This window comes from Anser cygnoides, chromosome 1 (genome assembly GCF_040182565.1).
Source record: "Anser cygnoides isolate HZ-2024a breed goose chromosome 1, Taihu_goose_T2T_genome, whole genome shotgun sequence".
NCBI classification, from domain to species: Eukaryota; Metazoa; Chordata; class Aves; order Anseriformes; family Anatidae; genus Anser; species Anser cygnoides.
The window spans coordinates 205,425,895-205,447,500 of record NC_089873.1 but is presented as its reverse complement, the minus strand read 5'-3'; the positions used below and the strand labels follow the sequence as shown (position 1 = coordinate 205,447,500).

Genomic DNA, 21,606 nt, shown 5'->3' with positions numbered 1-21,606 from the left:
TGCATAATTACCTCATTGGTGTAAGGAATATATTTGAATTTAACAATGTTGATTGCAGATACCATTCAGTATACTGATGTTCCTGTAAGGGCAGATTTTCTTGCCTTATTTACACACAATATCACAATTTTCCTTACACATCTCTTCTCCCTTTTTCTTTACACATCTCTCCTCGCTTTGTTCATGCTTTATTACTATTACTTGGCACAGCAATGCTTCAGTGCCCTCTATGTAAGCTTGTCAGGGATTTTGTAGTTCCTTGAGATTTTCACATGATCTTCTTCAATTTCTGAAGATTTTTTTTCAAGCAGAAAACTCTATTTTCCTCAGTTTTCTTTGGGTGGCTGACTTGTAGGATACTGTCTGATGTTCTTGTATGAAAGTAAATTTTGCTGGACTTCCCAGTATTAAATATGTGCCCTTCCTTCTCCATGGCAATAAATAGATCCTGCTTTAATCCACAGATTCACAAGGCTTTCCAGAGAGTGGTCCAGTTTAGATGTATGCAAGGTCTTCAAAACAGGAATACTTGAACACTGAAAACAGTTTGTCTTTAAGTCTTGTGTAAAAGTTTGACTGTTTTTTGTTTTTATTTTAAGGTGTGCTGTCCTGAGGGATCACAAGTGTCATACTTGTTCATAACATTTAAGATATCTGAAACACTTTTTTTTTGTTTGTTTGTTTGTTTTTTAATTAAAGAGCAGGAGATTTAAATTTTCTATACAATAAAACTCCAAAACTTTATATTTAAAGTATATATTTATAATATATATCATTAGTGTCAATGTCACTGTCTATTATTAAATAAAAGACCTTAAAAATAGTAAAATGAAGACTCTGGGGTGAGATTCAGTTGCCTAAGATAGGCATAAGGTGCTATTTTAGATGTCCTGCAAGATCTAAGATGTTCCTGTGGCTGTCAGAAATGACAGATGGAAACCCACACCCTTCTGAAGCAGCAGCTGGAGATAAAGTGATACCTTACTGCATTTAATGACACTAGAAAACTCTGTTTGGGAAACTCATGCTAGCTCACCTTTAGGGTTGTTGTACTTATACTCTACGATGCCTAAGACTAATGTTTTATAAACGCTCCCTCACTGCTGTTTGAGTAGAATTTATTCAAGAGCCTATTTTTACAAAGGGGATTCCATTTCTACACCATAGATCCACTCAGTGCAATTTGTACAATCTTGATTTGAAAGCAGGTATATATATATGCATATATTAAATTAGCACAGAGGACATATGCCTTTTGCTGTTGGCAGGCTATTAATCATCTGGTTCTGAATTAAAATTGCTGAAATTACTAGGAAATAAACTTCTGATGGAGAAAAGCTATGGAGTCATAGCATGGGGGGCTGGAAAGGGTTTGTTTCAAGGTTTCAGCATCCTAGCAGTTAGGGACATTTTCCATAGTTTCCTGTTTAGGATGATATCTTTGGTTTCTGGCCTCAGTGGAGGCAACTGATCACTATCCCCATGTAATATCCTGTCTTTGGTCTTTCCTAGGCTGTGATTTCTAAACACCTCATCACTCTTTTTCCTCTTCTGTATATTTTCTTCATTTTTGTTCAGTACCTACCTCAAAACACAGTGTCCCCAAAATGATACGGTTCTGCTGGTATCTCATCATCAATGATTACAGCACACTAGTTATAACCTATTGTCCTTATACATAGATATTGTTAATATTTTAAAGGAAAGCTGTTTTGCAACAGAACCTCATTCTTGGCTCCTCTTTAGTTAATGATCTCCATAAATATATTCCTTACTTATATTTTTGCATTTAATATTTCCTTCCTCAGAGCAGTTCTTAGTGCTCCATGAGCATTTCTCCTATGTTTATGAATCTCTACATTTCTTTTTGTAAGTCTCCAGAATCTATTCTACAAACTAAACTAAACATACTTATATGCCATGGTTGAAGTACATCAGCCCTGGTGGGCTTGTCCATTTAGTGCTTCCCAACCACCCCTGGTAGGCTTGGTCCTGTGTGGAAATCCATAGCCACTCACAGAATCACAGAATTGTTGGGGTTGGAAGGGACCTCGAAAGATCATCGGATCCAACCCCCCTGCCAAAGCAGGTTCCTTAGAGCAGGCTGCCCAGGTAGGCGTCCAGATGGGCCTTGAATATCTCCAGAGAAGGAGACTCCACAACTTCCCTCCACTCATTACACTGAATATTCCAGATTTTGTCATGTGAAAAAAATCCTGTCCATATTAGTTTGATTGAATATTCAGATCTAAATCCATCCTAGTTACATAAGGCATGGTAGGAATGCATCCTCCAAAGGGCAATTCAGGGCATTTAAGCTTTGAACCACACTCAGGAGTTTCCCGTGTTTCAAAGGACTCTGCTCCCAGCTGGTACATCCAAATGCCTGAAGTTTGACAGCATCAGCATAAACCTCAGCTCTTAATAATAATGTTTTATGACAGCAGTAATCCTTTCAAGCAGAGCTAGAAGTCCCTTTTCTTTAGACTATACTTAACATTTAAAATGTTATACTTTTTTTTTGTTTGTTTATATAATTAGTAGCCATTCTTTATACTGACAGTGTTTCAAGACTTCCCTGAATGCCTTGTTAGCCTGGTGGTTTTATGCTTACAGGTAAAAAGACAAAATCTTGCAGATAAGAATGAAAAAATACTGGTGTTTGTCCTTTTGCGTTAAAAAAGTAGTATCTTTTAAAAGTATCTTATTAAAAAAAAAAAGTCTATAAAGTAGTATACTACAAGGTGAGGATAAACTTTACATAAACGTCATAAAGAATATAGACTTTGTAAAAATGCTTTTCAGTACTTTAGGTATTAAACATTCTATCTATCTGTATATATAAAAAACACTAGATGCATAGCTACAGACATGATAGTTTTGCTGTTAACAAACTCTGTGATCCTTGCAACGTATCTCTCCCTTTTACTTAACAGAGCTCTCTTGTATTGTTTGGTAGGAACTCGTGTTTTCTCCAATGGCATTGACTCATGCCTAGTGAGGGGCCTGAATTCATTGCAGAGCTTCCATTTCATACACACACACAAAAAGAAGCCTGATATTCATTAAAAACAAACGTATAGTTTCCTACTGTTAAAACTTCACAAATTCGTAGTGATAATTAGAGTAGGTTTTAAAATATGGAAGCAACAAAGTTATTTCTAATTTTAGCTAGAAAAGGGTGGACTATCAAGAAAATGTTTATTTATTCCTTATAGCATTTTTGCTTGATTTGCTAATAATTACTTGAGATTGGTAGATGTTGCATACTAAAAATATACTGAAGTACAGTAATGCAGCATTAATTCTTGTAAAATATATCTCCCTTGATTGTTCTTCCTTGAAGGAAAAACAGCTATTTAATAGATACCTATAATCAATAGTATTTACTTGCCTTTTTGAATGTTGTATAATATAATACTATTTCATTTATGTTAAAAAGCCTCTGGAAACTTCAGCCTGTAATAACACCAATTTACAGCTTGAAGGGAATAAATGGCATGCCAGATATATTCCCAGGGCGGTTATAGCAGGAAAGACCCCTAACCCCTGAAAAACAGCCTGGGAAGCAAAACCACGCAACTAAGCACCGTATGCAAACACAATGAAAAATCTGAGTTTGGAACATGTCCTGAGTAGATGTCTCTATGTACTTCCAGAAAGGCCAAGAGGAAGAGAATCCCACAGGTAGAGGCCTTCAGCTGGGACCTTTTCCTGAAATGGAATGGACTAATGCACAGGTGAGAGTAGTGCACTGAGCTGTGGATAAAAAAAAATAAATAAAAAGTGAGGAAAGGAAATAGTTTCTGGACTGCTGCTTCAGAGTTTTGACATTTATTTTTATTTATTTATTGAACACCTCAGTAACTGACAAAATGCTGTAGCATATAAGAGGTTCTGCCTCAGTTACATAGTGATCAAACTGAAAACAATTTGGACTTTTTGAAAAACAATTGGCTTCACCTGGCTTATGACATCTGACCAAGTCAATGGTGATAGCCAATCGAGAGACTCTTCCCGAATGCAGTCCTTCTAACTGGTTTTGGATGTCTCCTATAGATTGAGATGGATTGTGCCAGAAAAATGATTGTCTCTCTCCATTGTCTATACTTTCTTTATGGTCAAATAACATGTCAGTGCCTAGATTTTAGATATCTCATGTGATCAGGAAAATTTCACCTTTTTGTTTTTGAAATGTCTTTATTCTCTTTTGGACTTGCAGTGATGCAATCAATCTCTTAGTTGTAACAGGCAGGACCAACCTGAGATACAGGAAAGGAAAACTAAGTATATTTGTGCTGAATGGTGCTGCTATCATGGACCTGAGAAGCCTGACAGACAACAGAATTGATGAAGATGTTTTATTTGTTTTATTATATATATATATATTATATATATATATTTTATCAAAGAGCTCTTTCAGTAAAGGAGTTGTCACTGAAGCTACTAGTATGAAAAAAAGATCCAATTCAAACAAACAAACAAGCAAACAAAAAAGCCAATGAGTTCGTTGCATGATATTACTAACCTCCATAAATGTCTGTTATCAAAATATTCAGTTTAGTTTACACTGCATTTGTGTTCTCGGTTTTCAGTGTATGACCTCCCGCCATTATGGTAATAGACAAGAGAGAAACTTGATATTTTGGTTGCTTGCCAGCTAGGTCCTTTGGAATCTCATGAGGAAAAGGAGACAGGTTAGGATTTCAGGATAATGCTCACTAATGGGATATTTCTGGTAAAAGTATTCTAAAGGGATATATTGTTGATGTCCAAAATGCTATCATTTGATTTCAGAGTTAACAAGACACAGGGATAAACAGGGCAGGTGATAATTCTGAGTGACCCTTGCAGAGCTCTCTGCCAGATGGACATCAATTTATAACAGCTTATGATGTCTAAGTAATTTTCATAAAGGTAAGGGCCAAAAATACGTGGCATTTAAGGTGGCAACCCAAGATGAATTCAGTGGTACATATAATGGATAAGAACTCTTACAGTATGTATCTGAACACTCATTTTCTGCCTCCTAGGATTTTGCAAAAGGTCTAATGAAGCTTATTTTTTGGTTTATTTTGGATGCACATAACTAATTTTTACTGCTTTTTTTAACACCTTCAAAGAAGAAAAATGAAGCTAGTCAGTCACTGTTTAATTAATTGTGTCATTTATTCACACAAAGATGAACAAAAACTCTAATACTTCTTCAATACTGAGTGGCACACAGTAGGAGGAAAGTGCTGTTTGCTCCTTAACAAGCCCATATGGTAGTAGGAGATCCAGTGTCCCTACTATGCAAACAGAACTGAATCTTTAAAAGCATGTTAAACAACATCTGCCAGTGATAAAATAAGTAAATCAGAAGGCTCATTACTTGATAACTTTCACCTAAGAGCCATAAAAAGGAGATTGAAGAGATTTGTTAGAATATTTTTCAAATTCTGGAGTATGAGTATCATACTATTTATTTTTCTTTTTTAAATAATGCTACAGAGCAGGTTAGCTAGATGTCATCCCTGGATAAATATAGGAATGATTAATGAGGATTTAGCTAAGAAAGCAAGTGTAAGAATAAATTTATGGTAAGAATAAATTAGTGATAGTCAGCATAGTTTTAAAGCAAAGCAATTATATTAGATAAACTTCATTTTAGAATGTGAATTTGCTTGATGAATGGCCCTAAATGTGGTTTAGGCTTTTGTAAAGCATTTGATTTAATATTACATTGTATCTTGTTTAGATAAATAACAGTATACTATATCAAAATAATATTCATTAAGGACTGCTTAGCTGACATCTCAAAGTGCTAGTCAATGAGAAATGACCCTCGTGTGGAAATACTGAGAGATAGTCTCCCACGATTTAGAACTGGCTGTGGACAACATATTTCAATATTTTCTCAAATTACTTGGAAAGTGAAATAAATTCATGGATGGCAAAATTTGCCCATCATGCAAAGATTGAAAAAGTAGAAAAAGAGGAGGGCACAGCAGTCAGACAGAGCAGTCCAGTTACAGTCTGGCATGGTAAAACAGAATCCACTCAAAGAAAATGATTATTACTTGGAAGAGAAAGATTACACAGCCAGAGGGAAGCAATGCCACCCACACATACACAGAGGGGACGCCTATGCTGGAAATGAGTGACTCTAAGATGGTTTCAGAGGAAAGAAACAGCTCAGCAGGAGCTTATACAATGAACATTTAATGTTAAAGAAAGGACTAAGAGTTAAGAATAAGGAGGTGGCTTCATTTGTCTATGCAACAACAGTGAGATAATGCAAAATATCATGCCAAGTTTTGGAGTCTATACTTTTAAAATATATTGAATATATTTATAGAGAGAGAACAGAGACTAGAGAAAAAATCCTCCAGAGAGAGACATAACTTTATGACAGCGTGTTCCTGTGGGGAGACTGGAAATAAGGGGATTCTTCAGTGCAGCAGAGAAAAGCAGAAACAAATGCTGGACAGGCTTTTTCTAGCAGTGAGAACATTGGACAAACTATCAAGGGAAGTGGTAGATCTCCACTGCATTACGTTTTCAAGATTAGATGCTTTTCTGAAATAGATACACACACTTTAGTTTAAGGTAAGTTACTGTTGTCAGTGTTATGAGATGCCGTATGTTAGGCTAAACTCAGTGATATAATGATACATTCTGCCTTGAACTCTGAACATTTCAGGTACATATTCACTGCTCCAGCACACTCAGCAAATTCTTCTCAATGCAGGAATATGGGATTAAATGATAGAGGTGAGTGAGATTCCACTTATGTAACTAAGGCAGTTTATCACCTTCTTCCCCAGCTACTAGCTCAAATGAAAATATGTGGAGTTGTATTACTTGGTCTAATGAGAGCATTTACTTCCTTTCACCTTTCTTCTTGTGGGTGGATGGAGGCCAGCGATGCTTTTCTCACTCTGTGTTTTGCTTGGCTTGAGATTTTCAGCTTGCATTTCAATGCAGGCATGAATCAATCACACATTACCTGTGGCTACCCTTTGAAAGTTCAGTAGAAATAATTGCTGTCAATCTCTTAGCTGAAGGGGCTTCTCTCATAAAATACACCTGTATTTTATGTCATCCACACTTCTATTATTAATATCCCAGGGGAAAAAAAAAAGTCAGTGTCATAAAACATCCTCTAGGTTCACTTTTTTGCTTTTTTATTTATTTATTTTTTTAAACTCGATACACCAGATAGATAAAGAGCTCAGTACAGCCATCTCCTGGCCAAAATGTGTGGAGAATGAAGGCTAAATCCTGCCAATATCACTGATTTTTGAATTAGTGTTCCTTCATTGATTTGTAATCTGGAGTTGGTAAATTTTGATTAAAGCCAGAAGATCTCTTTGACAGGGTTTGATATTGTATCTGTGTTGTGTGACTGTTTGCCATCTACATCTCTCTGATATTTTGTGTGGTCTTTAAAATGGAATTCTGGACTTTCTAGACTTGAGACACATTGTTTCTATTCCTGGCTTTGCAACCAGTCTCTTGGCTCATTTTGTGAGCTTGCTTCATTTTCTTTGCCTTTGTTTTCCATCTATAAAAGGGAAATAACATTTTCCTTTCTATTGAAATGTGCTTTGAGATGAAAGCCAAGCATCATACTGACTGAAGAGCCATTAGATTTTTTTCTATCTGTTTTACATATAAGTAATTCATTACTGCAGACTATTACAGATACTCTCAGTGCAGTGAATGATCTCTTCTCATACAATAACATTCTAGCACATTTAGAGGTAAGGGGAAACTGAGACCCCCCTGCCTACAAGTCTATAGGTGCACTGTTCAATCCCTAGAAAAAGTATAATTAAAATGAGTTTTAATTTGCCCTCCCCAGCCCACTACACCCCATTTTAGCATTTCTTTTATGGCCCCCTGCTTGATTTGGATTGCTTATAAACTATGTTCTATAAGTTTGAGGTACCACAAAAGTAGATTCTATTTTACTTGCCCTGCATCATTCACGGGGAAAAAGTGACTCTTACCTCCAGTTGGGCAAGGATGGAAAGGTCCATTGCTCAGTTGTGAAATTTTCAAAAACAAATAATCAAACAAATCATGTTTTCATGCTTTTTGTTCCGTTCACCAGCAAAATCTGTCTTTGTCTTAATGTCTAAAAACATTCAATGGCTACATAAATAGTTGTCAAAGTCTTTGGTCAAGTGCTAATGAAAACTGTTGAACAGTTGTGGTTTTGGGGTCCATCTCTTTCTGTTGCCTCTTGTTTTACTCTCAGATTGGAAACTATTTGAAGTTTAGCCACTTCATTTTTATTTCTGAATTTGCCGAAAGCCTTCAACATTGGAGTTCTAGTCCTTAACACTGACACCAAGATGTAGTGATGGATATAGGGCTAATGAAAAGTTAACATTCTTTGCATGATCCTAACGTTTCATCTGGGAAAAGTGGAACTGGACTCCTATACTCCTTATTGTCATTTGAAAAACCCACTAGAGAAAATAGGCAGAATCTGAGTCTCAAAAGCTGTCTGAGTTAAAGTAGAATTTCTCTGATGTACAGATTCACTTCCTTTCTGTATTTGGGGTCATACTTATTAACTAACATAGCTGTTTAGATTTTTCCCCTGCTAACTTTTTAGAAACTAGTCTTTGGTCTTTCCTATAAACCAATATAGAATTGTCAATTTACTCATTTTTTTTATGAATAATTTTGTACAAAAAACATTGCATGGGTATCACGTCTAATTTTGCCTGTGGTACCTTTTTATTATTTATGATTACTCAAGAGTAGTAGAGGAAGTGGAGGTATATTTTATCAGGTTTTTTCCCCTTTCTCTCATGGTGTCAGCCAATGTTCTCTCTGATGGACTTTGGCAGATCAGGCTGTCTGGCTTACCCCCCTTATGTCATTGGCCTTTCAACCTCACCAGCTGAGCAGAAGCATTTGCTTCCCTTCCTATTGAAGCAAATGATAAAACCTCAAATGACATAAATGAATACAAGATATCATCTACTATTTCTAGATGAACACTAACAAAACAAGTAATGTTTGAGGGGTTTTATTATTGAATAGCTGTCTTCTGGCTTGAATACTACTGAAAATTGTTGTTTTTCAGAAACAGGTAGGTAGTGTTATTAAAAAGGTGTATTATTTTGGGGTAATAGTTTCAAGGTGAAAGTTTTTAAGTTGTGGGGTGGCTTCTATTAACAGACATCACTGATATTTCTAGTGCTGTTAGAAATATATATCAATAAACTATCAGTAGTGGTCCCTGCAGAAACTCACATTTTCTCTGAAATTATTTAGTTCTATTTTCCACTCCTCTGCATAGAATTGTGTTTGTTAGACCTTTCGGTTACTGCAACCAAACCCTAGAGTCTTATATAATTGTACATCTCATTTGCAATCAACAGCAAAGGTAACTGCTGTTTTTAATCCTCAATTAAGTAATTCTCACATACTTTCCTGGAGAGGTCTAATATGAATATGGTGTTAGTGTCAAAGAAAACTGAATATACAGTTGGTAGTTTTGCTCAACAAAACTGAGGGAGATACTGGTGATATCAGTATTTTGTCTTACTTTCCCATGTTATATGGGGCAAAGTGAATGCTGGAGATTGAAATAAGTTTTTGTACTAGTTATTTATGATGTTTTTCATTCCTGTGATGTCATGCAGTGTAGGTTGTTTAATTTACAGCAACCCAATGATCTGGGGTTAAATGTTACAGGGGCAATGAAGAGGTTGTTCTGCTTTTAATTGATGCTGTGACCTACATTTTTCCCCAAGGCACCACAGCCATTTTTCAGAAAAATCCTGTTAATTGTAATTGTACTGTGCAGTGCTGGGTCAGTTCTAATTTCCATTATATAAACTTTAAAAACTAGGGGGTTTTAGTTCAGGTATTTTAAATCACATTAGGTAGGGATTTGCCAGCTACCAACCTCATCTCATATTAGATTGAGATTAGGTTGGTAGCTTGGATACAACTGTTTTCTGAGACAACGATGGCTTCAGTCTCGCAGTCACTTCTGTACAAAACTCTGTAAATTTTGACTGGCCCAAGAGGTACCTGCATAGGCTGTGTTGTTGCTGAAGGCACTTCCTACGTTTTTGAGAAACAAAGCCAAAAGTGATGAATATTTATGTCAGTTTAATTTCCCATGGCTTCCTGTAGAACAGATGTATGGTTCTGACCATCCGCTAACCCTGGTTTCTGGAGTAAACCCTAACCTCACTGTGCTGTTAAATATACTCCATATTTCCTCCCAGAGGAGAGCACATCCATGCATCTGTCCTATGGTCCCTATACCACCTGCCTCATGGAAACAGTGAGATGTATTTTGGAAATTTGGATGAAAGGTGGCTTACATTAGTGTAAAAAAAAATCATCCCTTCTTACGGAAGAGGAAATTTATTTCTCATCCCTAGCCAGTGAAACTTTAGAGTCACCAGACTGTAATTAAACCCTCTCCGTTCCCATTCTTTCATACAGAAGGTTATAAGGTCAACATATATTATCAGACTGTTCTTTACTTCCTTGATTTTTTCCCCTTATGACAGACTTAATATGTTTGATTTTTATTTATTTTTTAATATCAATTTATCAAAATGGGGCTAAAGAACACTTCTATAATTACGTGATTACTTGAAACGTCTGGGATTTCTTGATTACTTAGGTATGAAGTTAACTTAGGTTGGCTAAACAGCTCACTATCATGAGAGCTACAAATGTTTCTGAACACTGAAAGATAGACACAAAGCTTCCCAGGCTAAATAATAATAATAATAATAATAACAACAACAGCAACAACAACAACAACAACAACACAATCTTTCACTTATTACATAAAGCCATCATTACAGAGCAGTAAGGAGCTCAGAAATAACTTCTGCAAACTTCAGCAGCCTGAAGTAACAGTCTAAATTCACTACTTTTCTTCAGACCTTTTCAATATCTTGCAGATAAGGATAATATCCTTAAGAAACATAAGTAAGTACTTTTATAGCTTCTGGAGACAATATCCTGATTAAATATTTTAAAATGCTGCTATTTATTGAAGTTAGAAAGTTGGGGTATCACTGACCATTGGGAATGATTAATGTAATTCCCTTAGCTTTGAGTATAAATTTAGAAATTAGTCATCATTCAACTTGTAGTTTAAGGTAGAGTAGTTCTTCCTTCGGAAAATCCTTCTGAAAAAGAAGTGTGTTATATCTTAAGGTGTACTCTTAAATGCCTTTACTTTATATTCATTCCTGGTGCCTCAGTAAGTGTCCAACTTAATTTTTTAAATTATTCAGTCTCCACATATGGGATTGAAATTATTTTTGTATTTGTTTCATACTTGCAAATCTTAACCAATTCATAAAAGCATGGATAATATGAAATATGAGATATCTAAGCAGTATCTTTAATTTTATTGGTAATATATCCTCTTTCTGTAGATAGCCCAAGGCCCTTCAATTGTTTACATAAACTGTTTGTAAGAGGTTTACAGCTACAAATGGAATTCTTTTTGTATGTTATTTTAAGAAGAATTTTCCAGGGCAAAAGTAATCATGATGAAATGTAGTTGTTACAGTATAGAGTTGTGTTTCAAGGAAACTTATTTCAATTGTGTTTTACTTCTTCTTCTTTATTGTTGTCACAACAGAGGAATGTAGAGCTTGTCAATGATTTAATATCGAGTGCCTACGCATCTGAAAAGAAAATGTTTGGTTTAAAGTTTTACTCCGTGTTGGATGCTGGTTAGAGCCATATATTTATTCAGAACTTTTAATCATTGAATAACTTAAAAGATATGGGAAGTAGTAGACAATTTGGAGAATTTTACAGAACAAAAAGAAACAGTTTAAAATAAAGACCAAAGTGATTAGCTGTCATGTCCTTGGCTTCTACAATGGGAGAATGTTTTCTACAATGCCATTTGCACCCAAATCTCAACAACAGGAAAATAGCACCTCTGTTTATTGGGGAACAAAATGATTGTTCTTGCTTACAGAAAACATTATTAACGATTTCATTACGAATGAGGAATGGCTGAGTTTTGTTTAATCTGTAGCTAAATACTGTAGAAAGTTTCAAAATCTAGAAACTCTTGAAACCTGTAAAGCACAGGTGATTAAGATACATTGTCATTCAGCATTCTGAACATGAGCCAAACATGCTCTTTATATCAACTCCATGATTAAATAGAAAGTTTTTCAATTGTCTATTTCAAACAGAGAAAGCCCATAGAATTGAGAATATGATAGTTCTGCAATACTGTGGTTATATACAAGGCAGAGGATATTGTGAAGAGAGTGAGAATATGTACATTACTATGTAAGTTTTCAGTAATGTTGCAGGTTTCAATTATCATTGAATGAGTTGACTTAGAGCTTCCCCCACACACATAAGTATATAAGTAATGTATTCTTATCTGAGAACAGGTATAGGTTTCTTTGGATATAGGAATTTGAAATTGCAGCTTTTGTTTTGACTTCCTTTTTCCTTTTGAAAACCTCTCGTAGTTACATGTCTGTAGTCTTACAGATGTATTCTGTCATCTTCGCCCATATTCAAAGGGTTTCTGTCCCTTCTGACCTCTGAAGTCCTTTTAGAAATATGAAGTTCTTACTGCACAAATTTCAGTTCTTACTGGCCAAATTTCAAGTGGCCAGATTCTTTGATTTTGTTTAGAAGTTCCCTCAAAAGAATTGTACTTTTCTTAGCTTAAATTCTTCTTCAGCTTAAACTCCACAGATGTTCTGGATCTCATATTTTCAAAGCTCCTTTTGAAGGCTTCTAAAACAGTAAAGGGAGAGGCCCTGAACAACCTGATTTAAGTTTGAAGTTGGCTTTGCTTTGAGCAGCACTTGGACTGCATGGCATAAGTGACTTGCAGCCCAAATTGCAATTCTAGAATTCTATGATTCTATGACTTTCACTGAATTTAACTGGGGATTGACTTTGAAAAGCAAAATTAGAGATTATGAATTGACCATCGTAGACAAATTCAAAAATCCCCCCCCCCCCCCCATTTCTTAACCACACCTCTGTCGTTCTTAATGTTCAGTACAGCTTTTCCTTTTCCCTGTTTCATTTCCAATCCTATAGTGCTAAGATACTTCTCTCTCTCTCCCCCCGCCCCCCCCCCCCCCAAAGAAAAAAAACAACTTCAAAGCCCTTGGTCATTTCATTGTGTTTTTGCCTTCTCTTACCCTGATCCTGCCAAGTCCCTGTTGGCAGAACCATGTTACAAACTTTTTGCATCACAGTAATGTCATTGATGGTGCAACTTTCCGATATTATTTATGCAATACAATACTTGCAGAATTGGAGTAAACAACTGAGATGAATTTTCTTTTCTGATATTTTCTGTTATATAAAAGAAAGAGGAGCTTGTGGGATGTTTCAATGACAGACTTCAAGTACCATTCCTGGGAGCCTTGTGGGAAACTGAACTTGTACAAGGTCCAGTTTTACTCTCCTCTTGGGGAATGCTCTGAGACCTGGTAACAGATGCAAAAGGTGTTCACTTACAGAAAGAGTCCAAATATGCATTCTGGAAGTGGCCACAAGGGCTTTTTCACATGATGTTAGTATACCAGATGCTTTGTAACAAAAGGGATAAAACTCTTCTCCTGTCCATTCTGAAGCACTTTACCCATTATTTAACACCCGTACCAAGAATTTACACAATTTTTGCCTCTATAACACAATGTTTTTTGGGAAAAAAATGTTTTGTTTTGTTTTTTTTTCCATTGTGATGGATGTAGGCTGTGATCCTTAGGCCATGAGGTCAGGGGTTAAATGCTAGACACACATTTTCTAGGTTCTCCTCCTGACTCTTCTGGCTATTACTATTTTTAATTTCCTCTGCAAATGAATTAGCGGAGCTTTCACTAGGCCATTTCAAGCAACAATGAAGGAGAAAAGGCTAGGTCTATAAGAAATGACTAAACCTTACTCACTCTTCCCCAGTGTTACAGAAGGAAAGGAGAACTGTAATTTGGAGATGATTGGAGTCTGGAATCAGCAGGTAGAAATTTTACCTATGTTTACAGAGTATAAAACCCTTCCCATGACTTTTGAAACAACTGCATGACTTCTTGAGTTCTGAGTCAAGACATTTTTTAAAATCTTTTGAGGGTTTACTATTTGCTGCTTTTTTTTCCCTAGTAATTCAGCAGTTTAAATTAGATAATTGCTGTGCAAATTCCAAGGTTCTCCTATGAATGTCAGCACTCGCCTTCTTTAGCTGCTGGGAGAGAGGTAGCTTTTGAATGAATAGTTGATCTTAATGAGTAAAAGCTGTCTTCTTATTTTAGCTTTCTAATGGCATTCCTGTTGTTGCTTTTGCCCAGGTTTGTATACCTGTTGGTAAAGAGGATGACTTGAGGGTAATAGTGGGTATATTTGAGCAGAAGACAAGAAGGAGATACTGATGACAAATTAGAGAAACATAAGTTAAAAGACTAAGATAGGGAGGCATCATATGGGGAAGAGTGAGTCTCAACAACACAAAAAAAGAACGGGAGTGGAAAGATAGAAAGAGTAGACAGACTGTTGATAAATTGATTATGGAATAGGTGCTGTTTGCTGAGTAGAGGGTATATAATGTTAACTGCTTAAAGTTCATTCCCTCTTGCTTTCTTAGTTTTCTGTTGACTGTATAACATAGAAATGCAATAATAATCTGCAGCAAGGCTAAGGTTGAACCATATCTGAAGCCATAGATTAGCATTCCTTCTTTAATAAGGGAAAACCTCTAGAGAAAGAATTGGATATATCGGACATTTTCACTGGTTTTACTGTTTTACGAACTTTCAGATTTTATAAGACAATTGCCTTCTAACTATAAACATAACTAAGCATCTCATATTCTGGTTAAATAACCCAAATAATTCATTATCCAAGAAGCGCTCTGCGGTTCTTCATTAGCCGTGGGTTGAAGAACCCCAAACAGACCTAATTCCTCATCTTCACAGTACAGGATAACTCATGCCCTTTACATCAACTTTTCTTTTCAGTGGGACTGGTTTTAGTGCAAAGGCTATCCCAATGTAATAAAATGGGCTTTTTTTTTAATATGTTCCTTGATTGCTACAACTAAAAATGTAAGGTATTCACAAACCAACTGAATTATTTGATCAGAGTGATTTTCAGACTTCTCACCTATTCCCACCCCTCCACTATTAAATAAGGGTGCATGTGACTTTCCCAGTGCAAGTCAGACCAAGGTTCTTTCGGAACAGAGAGAGATATATATCTTCACAGGCTTACAGAGTGTAGTGCAGAGACGCTCTTCAGTGAGTCTGTCTCTTTCAGTTGAGTACTTAGAGTTTGGGTGTTATAAGAAAAAACGGTATAAACCCTTTTGCTGGTAAAGGAGTTGCTTAGTTCTGCGTATTTACTCTGCTGGAAGAAAAAAGGGGGGGGTGGGGGGAGAGATGTCTGTTTTGAAAACTGTGACACTATAGCCTGGACTTTATCTAATAACTAGTTTTGTGCATTTGAAATTGGAAAACTAAGTGATTAAGGATTTGATCTTATTAGAACTTAACTAATGTAAATCATCTAATCTGATGCCTGAAACAGTTGTCTTGAGCTTGCTGTACATCCTTATTACAAGCTTATACTGCAGAAATTTTCTACCACTGTAGGCACTTCATTTACAGAGTCTGAGAAGCTGAAATCAAGTGAAGAGTTAAATAGAAATGGAAACAATGGGTAAAGATATGACAGTCTAGATTACTTGAGCTGCCAGTCTTAGATAAAGGCTAAACAAAGCTCACGTTCCACTTCCAGGTAGAAATAAAAATGACCTTTCTTGAGCTATGCTTCACTAAACATAGTTGTTGACCAACAGTCCTAATCATAGTGAAATCTCTTCTTTCCAGGATTTTTGTGAATTGCTGAGCACAAAAATGACATTGCATGCACACAAAACAGCTGTTTATTGTGAATGAGTACCATAAATATGCATGATACTATATATACCTAACATGCCTAGGCTGCCTGTAGATCTAATGGCACAAAGCAGTACATAATTCAGAGGAGGGAGACTGAGAAGTAACTTTGGAAAAGAGTGGCTTGGCTTCATTAAGACGGCATAGATTTTCTATTTGTTCATCTTTGTGCTTTTGTATCTCTCTCTCTCTCTCTCTCTCTTAAAGCAAGGGAATTTGGATGCTTTTCTTAACACAGCAAGAAATGTGAAGAGAGAGAATTAAGAGGGGGGTACTTATTGTGCTGTGATATTTAAGTTTTTATGTGGCTACAGCTTCATTGGATGCTAGGGTACCAGGAATGTCAAATCAGCTATCTCTTTGGGAAATAAAGTATGACAATTACTGATTAAATATGAAATACTGTTTGCAGGAGACACATTGCAAAGACTGTGTGCCAATACTCATGCAATTCATCGTGATGAAAAGTAGAGAATCTCATGCTTTGGACATGTGGTGTCTCATTCTCTTAAAAGGGAATTCAGTTTTATTTCAATTTAATTTTTTGAACCTTTGGTGTTAAATCCAGACTTACCAGGTGGCAAGTGTGTGTTGATGTGTAGGAGGATCCCACGGATTAAAAGCCATGTTTTTATGGGTCCTTGTGTGTTCAACGTGAAGGAAGTAAAAATAGTTTTGTAGGGTAAGCACAAATTTTACAAGGTGCACTAAACTAGGTTCAGCGGAGTGTTGCTGAATGCTGCTGTTTTGCTAGTTTAGCTGTAAACTGTTCACTTAAAATAAGTCATCGCTGTCATGAAGCTTAATGTTTTCATACTGTGCTATGTAAGGAGAGATTAAGGCCTTCCAATTGATGGCTAATTCTTGTCTGGTCATTTGTTTTCATCTTGTATTAATATGCTGACATTGGTCGTTCCAAGAAGTCAGTAGAGAATTGCCCTGACTTCAGAGTATTTTGCTAGGGAATGCTGGACCTCAACATCTTTACACATTGCCTTGCTAGTCTTTAAAAAAAAAAAATAATAAAAAATAGAGCCTTAGTTGTCTTTAAAAAGTACATTCAGAAAGTGGCATGTTCGTGATGTTCGTGTCCCATTCCCAGCTGAGCCTCCTGGAGGGAGCCAAAGGCAGCGTACAGCTCAGATATCTAGTGGGTTTGCACTGTTCCTAGGCTAAGGGAGCCCTCTCCCACCGCTAATTGAGACACATGGACTGTCCACAGCTTTCTGTTGCTTGCCTGTGTATCTCATTCCTGGAGATACAACAGTTGGAACACAACAGGACTGTTAAGTTCTTATAGCATTGCCAATGTTCAGCATGGTAAACAAAATATGTATTTCACTCTGGTGATGTGATCAAGCAAACCTGAGTGAAATCATATTGTGGAAGTGGTCAAAAAAACCCTACTACTACTACTGACATCAAATTACATACTGACACAGAAAATGAGCTGCAATAAACCATTTCTAGCACTCAGAAGCATGCAGGGACTGATAATGAAAATTGGTCTAATAATTTGAAATATGTGAGTATCAAATACACAAATCCTATGTCCTAGCCACTAAAACATTTTCAGTAAATGGAACTTTTATTAGAAATTTTAATCAATGCCTAGTTAAAGACGTTACTTTTCCAATCATTTGCACACTGTTTAGTCTATTGCACTGCTTCACTGGTGGAGAACAGTTGAGGTTTTCATCTTTCTCATAAATTATACTCCAGATTTTGATAAAAGTTATATCTTCCAAATTAAATATGTTGGCTGGCCTTCTTGTTATATATCATGAGAGCAAACTGTTTTTTATTTTATTGCATTTGGGTATTGCTACATTTGCTTGGTTTCAAATACCATAATTAAAATAACAATGGACACTGATTATGACAGACCTATGACTAAAGTGTAGATAAAATCTTATTGTTTTTTTTTTTTTTTTTCTGACTCAGGAAAATTGTATTTACAAGTTTCTGGTCAGCTGAATAACAATTTTTACACTGGTTATAGCTGAACATATATCTAGCAGGTTGAGTTTTTTTTTTTCAGTATATTCTCACATTTTTACATTCTCTGGTGTCTCTGCATATTTTATAAAAAATCAGGTGTGTATATGATGGTGTCCAAATTTGTCACAGAATGCACATTAATATCCATTAAAATTGTCAAAGAGCAATACTCATCCTCTACATTGACAAGATATCGAAGCAGCTCTGCAGTCTTATACGCAGCTAATTGGAAATTTCAACTTGCTGTTTGTGTCATTCTGTCCTCTGAGTGAGATTTTGATCAACTATAAAATCTCATCCAGATTTCCTTTTTCTTTTTAATTCTGTGAAGAAGCTCCAAATACATCACGTAAATTTGTGAATACTGCCTGCTCATAGTGAGGAAGTTCATGAAAACCACATGCTAGCAATTGCTCACAGGATAAGTCAATTAAAATGTAGCTAATTTACTGATGTATATATTGGTTGAACTTATGAAGGAAAATGATTTAATATTCAACTTAGTGAGGATTCAAGATTAAATTAATGATACAGCTCCTCAGCCTAGTGGCTAGACCAATTCATATAATATTATCTAAAACTCTATATAGTTCCCTCTTCCAAGCCATGGGAATAAAATGTTTCTGCTTTTCAGATTACTTTAATGATCTTGAAATTTTCTGACAACGGCCTCCATCTAGCTTTCAGACTTTCTATGCCATTGGTCATATCATGATACAACCCCGATTCTCCTTCCAGTGTCACTACCACAAAAACTGGGACTGCTGTTTTAATATTGTTATCTCAAGCACATATGAGTGAGAAATAACCGTGGTAATTAATAAAAAACAAACTCTATGATATTTCAGTAAAGGTTATACATACTTATTCCATGAGTCAAAAGAAATCGAAGTACATAGTCTGATACCTTGACAATCTTTGTGGGACTAGATAAAATTTATTCTCATTTGATATAAGCTCTTTACTCCAGTGTTACTTCTGAAATGATCCTTCTTCTATTTGAAACACTATCAGGAGACATTAAAGGGAGAAACTTTCTTAATGTACTAGACAGAGAGATAGGACATGGTGCAGCCAAAAGAAAATGTTAGAAGCAACTGGAAAAGTGGGAAAAAACATGGATATTAGAAACCAACCTCAACTACAGAAGTCTTCCTATACTGGCTACATTATGTATAGTTATAATTGGGAATATATATTCCTTCAGACTCTTGTTTGCTTTTGCTGATGTCAAACACTATCCAGATGGCAGAGTGAATTTTCTCTGTTCGCCTCGTTTTTATCTCATGCTTTTCGTGACCTGTATTCCTTACAAAGCCTATTTAAATTTTTCTTTTTCTTTATAGAAGATATTACAATGTCCTTCGTTGCTGGTCCTATTGCCATATATTTCTCTCCTTTGGAACCATTTCTTAGCTCATAAACCTAATTTGTCATTTTTTCTTCAATTTTCTTAAATTTTCTTAAATGCTTGTTTTCTGTTTGCTGATTCCAGTCTTAATGACCTGAGTGCTTTAGAAACAAATACTACTTGTAAAGAATATTGCTGGTAATCAGTATCACTTTTAGATCCTGTAACAGTAAGCCATATATTTTTTCATATATATATATATTCTGAGATGTGACAGTATAAACCAATACACTTTTATTATACCAGCCCAAGAAGTACAATACTATCTGCAGACAGTCCAAAGGAGGTGTTTTTGTTTGTTTGTTTGTTTGTTTGTTTATTTTTTAAGAAACAGAGGAAAGAAAAAGTCTTCTTAATGAGACCTAAAAATTTACAAAGGAAGAAACTGGTTCCTCTCATCTCAGTGAATGCCTTGGGCAGTCGGTGCAGAGGTGCTCAGGAAGAGAGTGAACAGAGGCATGAGCCCAGGGAAGGGTCACTGAGCCCTTCTGCTCAAGTGGCTTATCCTTGGAAGCATAGACTGGAGAGCTGTGAACTCAGAGCATATATTCTCAGTCTCCTGTCTTTACAGAACTTGTTAGTACCTACAAAATAAAGAAACTCTTTGCATTACTGTCTCAGGATTCTCATTAGTCAATCCCTGTAATGAATGCACAATAGAAAAGAATTAAAATAGAAAGAAATGCAGCACATGGTTAATCTATGCATTAATTTTTGTTGTCGTTTCCATTAAAATGAAGAATTTTAATATTCTTGTGGAATTTAAATCATACCTTTATTTGCCTGGCTATCTCCCAGCACACAGCAATATAACCTAAATCTCCCTCTGCTTCTGTGAGTTAATACATACTAACAGGTGATGTCATCAACATAAGAACTTGGAGAGACATAAGAAAGTATACATAGAAAACTTTTCCAACCTCTGAAATAAGCTGACAGCTCTCTGAGGAGGAATCAATCAGCTATTTGAGCAGTGCATATAACTCATAACGAGAAGTAAAATAAGTGAAACTGCCAGGAAAATCAAGTGATGAAATTTAAATTTTAAATCAGCATTACCCAGGACACGGGATTGAAACTCCTAATATTTCAGCAAATACTATTGATCTTTTTTTTTTCTTTTTTTTTTTTTTTTTCCCATCAATGCTTGTACGGAATTACGATGCTAACCTTAACTGATCAGGGGAATAGTTTTACCTGCTGAATTGTGATCACCACCTTCCGTATATCCATGACTGTTCTTGCAAATCTCCTTGGTCTCAGGATCCAGCCTTCTCGGATGCAAACTCAGGGTTTTCTCCACTTGCCACTGTTCCAGGTGCCCCTTTGTGCTTGTGTAGATGATCACATAACCTAATACTTCCTGTGTACCAGTCAATATTTTTCAGTGCAGGTCTTTACATGCTTTTGTTCTCTTCACATTTTGGCACATGCTGCTAAAGCACCAGTTCGTCAGAAAGCCTGTTTAAGCAATTTTGGAAAGAAATATTTTCCTCTATAAATTCAGAGATTTGGTGTCATTAGATCTTGTGGCAGAAGTGAAACACAGGCACTACCCATGCACTTGCCTGATCTTTGTTCTCCACTCATCAATACACAATAAGCTTAAGGGTCTGTACCAGCAGGCTGCCCAAGGATACATAAGATTTAGTCATATTTCCTTAATACAGCAACATACACTGGACTAAAGCATACACCTATTTCATGGATGGACATTTCCCAGTAAGGCATTCCATGCTGAAAAGTATCAGGTGATAGAGAAACCATCACTTTCTTGGGCGGTTCGTTCTGATGGCTGCTTGCCTCCTCTAGTAGCATGCACCATTTTCTAGTGCAAAGCTGGCTGGTAGTAGTTTGTAGTCACTGGCTCTTGTTGTTATTATTATTATTATTTTTTTTACTATATTAACCACTGCATTCAAATCACTTCTTAGTCATCCGATGAAAAGTTAAACAGCTTGAATTAAAAGATTTTTTTTTCCTCAGCCTTCGAATCTTTCTTCTCTTTGTTCAGGTGCCCTGTTTTACAAAGCCCTTATTTAAATATAGATACTTAAATTCTATGCAGTATCCTTGCATTGGTGTTATGGTGTGCTATACTGAAGTAAAATCATTTCTGTACCTTGGCTTGCTCCTGATTGGGTCTATTGCTCTTCAAAGTTATATCTAGAGACTAAATTAACTTTTCTTCCAAAACAAATATCATAGGAGTTTCTTGTGCTTGTCTACCACAACCCTTAATTGTACTCCATCACTGTTCCAATA

The 21,606-nt window shown here is 36.0% G+C and overlaps 1 protein-coding gene across 26 annotated transcripts in view; it reads left to right on the top strand.

Annotated features, from left to right (window-relative positions):
- Positions 1-21,606, top strand: part of DLG2 (discs large MAGUK scaffold protein 2) — a 1,043,894-nt gene that overhangs the window by 405,324 nt on the left and 616,964 nt on the right. For 17 of the 26 annotated variants that reach the window (XR_010828657.1, XR_010828656.1, XM_048080922.2 and 14 more), the window contains one exon: positions 3,660-3,740. The exons of the other annotated variants lie outside the window; for them this stretch is intronic. Coding sequence is in view for 15 of the 17 variants with exons in the window: in XM_048080922.2 (XP_047936879.1) it covers positions 3,660-3,740 (81 nt within the window). In the remaining 2 variants the exon portion in view is untranslated. The remainder of the gene's footprint in view (positions 1-3,659; positions 3,741-21,606) is intronic. 26 annotated transcript variants of the gene reach the window in all.